General features: G+C 47.5%; 1 protein-coding gene across 1 annotated transcript in view; it reads left to right on the top strand.

The window, feature by feature from the left end:
- LOC143287595 (ubiquitin-conjugating enzyme E2 E1-like) overlaps positions 1-6413 on the top strand; it is a 60741-nt gene extending 54328 nt beyond the window's left edge. Inside the window, exons 4-5 of the mRNA XM_076595708.1 lie at positions 200-332; positions 5965-6413. Of these exons, the coding sequence (XP_076451823.1) occupies positions 200-332; positions 5965-6222 (391 nt within the window). The 3' untranslated portion in view covers positions 6223-6413. The remainder of the gene's footprint in view (positions 1-199; positions 333-5964) is intronic.
- Positions 6414-6902: the final 489 nt, after the last annotated feature.

A 6902-nucleotide genomic window follows, 5' to 3' on the forward strand; every position in this document is an offset into this window, starting at 1 on the left:
TAAAAACCGACTCGTTAAAATACGAGTGAACATGGGTGTTGCAGCCCACGAACGCAGAAGAAGAAGAAGAAGTATATATGAATTCTTTTTTAAATCTATTTTGTTTTTAAATCTATTTTGTCATGAATGTTGTTCATGATGTGATCCATGCACTGTGTGTGTGTGTGTGTGTGTGTGTGTGTGTGTGTGTTGGTTACAGTGCGGGTCCCAAGGGCGACAACCTGTACGAATGGGCCTCCACCATCCTGGGGCCTACAGGCTCCGTGTACGAGGGCGGCGTGTTCTTCCTGGACATCAACTTCTCCACAGAGTACCCCTTTAAACCGCCCAAGGTACACACGCACGCGCGCACGCATGCACGCACGCACGCGCGCACACACACACACACGCACACACACACACACACACACACCAACCACTCGCACGCACACACGCGTGTTCACCACCTACGCATGGACACGCGTAGGTGGTGCACATGGGCGTACATTTACGTAGTAACGCGTACACGCTTTCGCGCGCGCGCGCGCGCACACACACACACACTATACAATAACCCACAATAACACACACACACACACACACACACAATACATCACAACGCAACTCAATACAACACAACACACACAGCAAGTGGACGATTGTGGAAATTTTGCTGGCTTCTTTTTGCACGGGTGAACCCTTGTAGAGTGCCGGAACATGTTGTGGTTTGTCAGTAACCCTCTTATGATTTATGGGAGAGAAAGAGAGAGACCGGGGGGGAGGGGGGGGGGGAGACTGAAGCGAAACACACACACACACACACACACACACACACACACAAAATTATCAGAGTAGTGAGAAACGCAAGTACACAACAGTGCTTTACTCCCACTGAACCCTGGGGAGAGGACGGGAAAAAAAAGGGGGGGGGGGGGGGGGGGACCATTGGCGTGAAGACACCCCATGTGCCCGAGTGGTTTTTTTGTTTGTTTGGGGTTTTTTGTGGGGTTTTTATGATGTAAGGTGGAGATAGTGACAGAATAAAGGGAAACAGGTGGAGAGTGATGTTGCCAAAGGCTCAAAGGAAAAGAAAATCAAATTTACGACTCTCTTTTTAAAAACCTTTCAAGTTATCTCTTCCTGCATTTCTTCCGTTGTCACTGTGGTGTGATCATAAATCTTTATTAAGAACAGCAAGATCGAAGAACCACACTTCAGACACTCACTGTGGCGCCCGAGAAATCCCTTCCCCGTCTGTCTGTCTGTCTGCCTGCCTGCATACCCGTCTCGACATGTCTGTGCATTAGTGAATATTTCTTCCGTACTATCTCTCTCTCTCTGTACACACACACACACACACACACACACACACACACACACACACACACATATACATAATACATACACGCAGGCAGGCAGACGGACAGAAGGATCATACTTTCTTGGAGTCCTGGGCTCCACCACTTATAGACTCCATTGAAGTAAGAACCGCGAATGGTAAGATAAAAAAAAAGAAATAAAAGAAAAAGAACAACTTCAAACGGGTTATATCTAGCTAGCAAGCTGGATACATATCTGTTTAAGAGAGAGAGAGAGAGGTGGGTGTGGATGTACAATTATCTAATCGGAGAGATCTATCTATCTAGAGAGAGAGAGAAAGGAGAGGGCATTTTTTTCGCATCCTCCTAGCTCGGTCCAGCGCACGAGGACATAGAAGCTCCATGAAGAAGCCTGACGGTTCTTTCTTGCGCAGCCAATAAAGCCCCCATATAACACACAGACGGCCAAAAGCGTATACAAACGGGGGCTACGGGGTTGTCATTTCTCATCTCGGGGGAGATAGTCCACACCGGCAGACAGGAAGGATACAGCGGTGAAGGAGGAGGGGAAGGAGGAGAAAAAAGGATGCAGGGGTGGTGGTGGAGGAGGAGGAGGAGAAGGATGCAGGGGTGGAGTAGGAGGAGAAGGATGTAGTGGTGGAGGCGGTGAAGGCTGGGCAAACACCGAACCAGACGAACAGGAGGTGCGGAAGGGATGAAGGGAGGGGAGCGGTTTTGGCAGAGCTGAGAGAGGAAAGAAGGTTCAGGGTTGGAGGAGGAGAGAGGGGCCTACAGTAGGGGATCGATAGAACGTGGAAACGGGGGTGGGTGCGGGGGTGGGGGGGGGGGGGGGGGGGCGATCTGAAGGAGAAAAAAAAAAAACCATGCCGCGTAGTTGGCGAATACGGAATAGAGCTCCGTTCAGTTAGAGGGAACGTCTGTGTTTGTTTAGCCTGCGACTGACGGCTTAACAAGGGAGGGCGAAGTTACAAAAGAACCGTTGAAGCGTAAGTTGCACTGATGTCAGTGAACGATGGAGAAGCAAGAAGGGAGTGGTGGTGGGGGGTGGGCAGACGGACAGTTTAAAAACACGACGGAAAAGGTGCTTTGAAAAACAACAACAAAGAATATTAAATGAGTTTGTTCGGCACTGTAACTGTGTTCCTTTGGAGTCGACCCACAAGGTTCACCTTAATGAAACGATTGAGTTTCAGTTTCATGGAGGTGTCAGAGCGTGCGGGCATCGTAAATCCATATACGCTATTACTTATCAGCTAAAGAAAGGGAAGAAAAAAAAAAGAAGTAAAAAAAAGAAAGAGCAGATGTCTGACCTTGCAGAAACTTCAAATCCAGCGCACAGGTCAGGACTTCAGATTAACTCCTTGGTACAGAGAGTTAACCCATCACTACAAGAATGGATGGGGAAACCGTTCATAATTTTCTCTCCGTCCCCATCGCGTGGCCTTAAGTCCCTACTTTAATCACCTTTGCGAAGATTCAGACCAGCAGCAGAATGCCACAGTTTGTTCCGTTGCACCGTCCTATGCAGCGTGAATGATGTGGAATTTTTATAGTGAAAATTCCAAGAAATATAACGAAAACGTTCGCTGGAGATCGTGATCACAGTAACGTCGTTGTGAGGCTGAACGTGACCCATGCCGCCTCAAGGTCGCCCCAATGCGGCTGTATCGATTTTGGTGCAAGATTCCTTCCTCTCTCTCTCTCTCTCTCTCTCTCTGTGTGTGTGTGTGTGTGTGTGTGTGTGTGTGTGTGTGTAAGAGAGAGAGAGAGATGCTGTGGCATCATATTAGTGCCAATAGCAGGGCACTCTTTTTGTTCTTCGCTAACTTGTCATTTATGCTCTATCGCTGTCGTCAAGAAATGACATTTTATCGTGTAACTGTAACTTGTGTCAGTCTTCAGAACTGAGTCGCAGAAGCTTTATTTTTAAATCATTATTTTCTGTTTCAGTCATCAGATTTTTAAAATAGTCATTTTGATAAAAATGTCAATGGTGAATTTAATATTTTTCTCCTTTGGAACAGAAAAGTAAACGTATATTCATTAGTGAAAGGCCGGAGAAATTGTATTTGAACTGTACTGGATTTTTTTTAAATCATCAGAGGTTACTTCTCTCTTCTTTGTTGGTTCACTACAGTGAAAATAGACAAGCAGCAGCAAATGATGAATTGGTAACAAGTAAACTGATATATTCCAACTGAATAAAGATGAATCCCCCGCCGAACCTTCCAGCCCCCTTCTCCAACCCTCAGTCTTTCAGCCATCCCACCCCCGCCTCTCCTCTCTCTCCCCCCCCCCCCTCTCTCTCTCTCTCTCCCTCTCTCTCCCCCTCTCTCTGTCACTGCCATTGGATTTTCAAGACATCCAGAGCCTGGGTTGATAACACTGCTATTAGTGTTAAACCAGCTGTAATTGATTTTGACGGGAGGAATTTATTTCTTCTGTTCTTCCTTCCTCCTACTTCTCCTCCCCACCCACGCACCCATCCTCTCCACCCTTCCAGCCCCCCTGTTCGCCGCGCTCTTCACGAAGGAACATATTTCCTTCTTGTAAGCCAAACTAATGGGGAGGAGTAAAATAACATTGAGATATGACAAATGGATCAATAAATGAACGGAAAGCAGTATTTGATTTGTTGTTTGCAGCATTTGTACAGTGTATTTTGTCTTTTGATTTTGGGCACATGGATCATACCTCGATCCTTTATCACCCACCCACGCCCACGCCCACCCCCACCCATATGACCGTCCATTTCCAAGCCTTCCTCCTCCTCCTCCTCCCTCTGCATTTACCCACCACCCTTTCTTCCCCACAGTTTTCACTTTATTTTTCCATTAATTAGTGGTCCAGATCCCTTCCTTCTTCTGTATCCTCTTTCGACGTCTCTGTAAATTCCGCATTTCGCTGTCTTCGTGTGCATAGAGCACGTCCATTCCGTTCACCCGCTTGCACACTTTACGTCCGAGTCTGTTGAATCTCCCTCTCCCTGTCTGTCTGTCTGTCTCTCCCTCTCTCCTGTCTCATACGTTCTTCTCCACGCACTTTCTTTCCCCCAGTCTCCATTTCCCCTCCTTACATCCTATCCCTGTCTCTCTCTTTCCCTGTCTAAAGGGCATCGAATGAAAATTGAAATACTTGATATTTTTCTCTTTATTTTAATGGTAAGTTGATATATTGATATTTCTCTCATTATTTTAATTGGGAAGTTTTGTAATGATTAGCTGTTCACTTACCATTCATACGGATGACCCGATGAAGAAATCATTCGCATTCGGATTCTCTCCCTGTGACTGTCTGTGTCTGTCTGCCTCTCTCTCTCTCTCCCTCCCTCCCTCGCTCTCTCTCCCCTTCCCCTCTCTATTCTGTGCGCTCTGTCTGTCTGTCTGTCTGTCTCTCTCTCTCTCTCCCGCTAATAGCCGATTATAGTTGTTAAATTCGTCACACGCTTAAAAAAACATTTACTCTTTTCGGATTTAATGCACTGTGCATTATCGTGAACAGTGTTTTAGCAGTGAGTCGATACACACACGTGTGTGTGTGTGTGTGTGTGTGTGTGTGTCTGTGTTTGTTTGTGTGTGTGTGTGTGTGTGTGTGTGTGTGTGTGTGAACGCGCTAGTGTGTTTTACGTGGAAATATACATGATTGTTTTAAGACATTTTAATGGGTCAGATGGCCTTCTGCAATAAAAACTTTTTTTTTCTTCTTTTTTTTTGGAGGGGGGGGGGGGGGGGGGCTGAGCTGTAGGGCGTCCGCGCAGGAAACGAGAGAAGCTGAGCAGAGCGCATGGGATCGAATAACACACTCGTCAGTATTTTCTCACCCCTCCACTAACCCTGAGTGGTGGTCTGGACGCTGTTCATTCGATTGAGACGATAAACCGTGGTCCCATGTGTTACATGCACTTCGCGCACGTAAAAGAACCAACGGCATCAAAAATTCTGCAGAAAAATCCGCTTTGATAGGAAAGCGAATACACTTGCATTCAGAAGAAAGAAAAAAACCACACCCCCAAAACAGGGGATAGCACCAAAGCAACACGCTCTCCCTTGAGAGAGCAGGCCAAATTTTACACAGAGAAAGCTGTTGTGACAAAACGTTGTAAGTACAGTACTATACGATACGATACGATACGATACAATACGATCCGATACAGCACAACGCAACACAACACAACACAACACAACGCAACATTGCACAACACAACGCTGCAACCACGACAATTAAGCACATACCCTCCACTGATGACTCTTGTGTTCGACCATCCATCCATCTATCCATCCGTCCCATCCATCTCATCCGTCCCGTCCCATCCCATCCATCCATCTCATCCGTCCCATCCCATCCATCCATTCATCCGTCCCGTCCTATCCATCCATCCGTCCCGTCCCGTCCCGTCCCATCCATCCATCCATCCCGTCCTATCCATCCATCCGTCCCGTCCCATCCGTCCCGTCCCATCCATCCGTCCCATCCCGTCCTATCCCATCCATCCATCCATCCATCCATCCGTCCCGTCCCATCCCGTCCTATCCCATCCATCCATCCATCCATACCATCCATCCATCCGTCCTATCCATCCATCCCATCCCATCCCATCCAACCATCCGTCCCATCCATCCAACCATCCAATCCCGTCCTCTTCCAGGTGACGTTCAAGACCCGCATTTACCACTGCAACATCAACAGCCAGGGCGCCATCTGCCTGGACATCCTGAAGGAGAACTGGAGCCCCGCGCTGACCATCTCCAAGGTCCTTCTCTCCGTCTGCTCTCTCCTCACCGACTGCAACCCAGCCGACCCCCTAGTGTCGAGCATCGCCAACCAGTACCTCAACAACCGGCAGGAGCACGACCGGGTGGCGCGCACCTGGACCCGGAGATACGCCACGGGGCTGAACAGTTAAGGGGGGTGCTTGGATTGTGGACTTTTTTTTTTTTTTTTTTTTTTTTTTGTGTTGGTCTGTGCTTGTGGCTGTAGTGCTGTTGTGTGCTTCCTCATCATCATGTCGTCGTGAGAGGGGAAGAAGAAAGAAGAAAGACGGAGGAAGACTTGAAGGATTTTTTTTTTTTAACTGTGCCGCCAGGTTTTTTTTAATTTAATTTTTTTTTATTAGTTTTTTGGGGTTTTTTTTGGGGTTGGGGGTGGGGGGTTGGTGGTGGTGGTGGTGTTGTGGTGGTTTGCTGCACAGCAGTGCGTGTTCGTTCGTACTGTTCGTCGTTTCTCGGGGACCTTTGTGAATGTATTATTTGTGCGTGTGTGTGTGTGTGCGTGTGTGGTGTGATTTGTTGTGATGAATTTTCGGTGGGTCTGGTATGGATGAGGGAGAGAGAGTACTGAAGAGAGAAACAGGGCGTAGTGGGTTTAGTGTAAATGTGGTGTTTTGTGTGTGTGTGTGTGTGTGTGTGTGAATGAGACAGTGACTCTGAGAAATTCTGTGTGTTGTTCTTTTGTGAGTATGAGTGCGGTTTGTGTTTGAGTTCCACCAGCTTGCACGCACACGTGCATGTTTAAATTTCTATATGCATGCAAGTCATGCGCGCCCACGAAAAAGACAGTTTTCGCTGGCTCTCGCACTAATAATAT

The sequence above is a fragment of the Babylonia areolata genome, chromosome 1 (assembly GCF_041734735.1).
Source record: "Babylonia areolata isolate BAREFJ2019XMU chromosome 1, ASM4173473v1, whole genome shotgun sequence".
Classification (NCBI taxonomy): domain Eukaryota; kingdom Metazoa; phylum Mollusca; class Gastropoda; order Neogastropoda; family Buccinidae; genus Babylonia; species Babylonia areolata.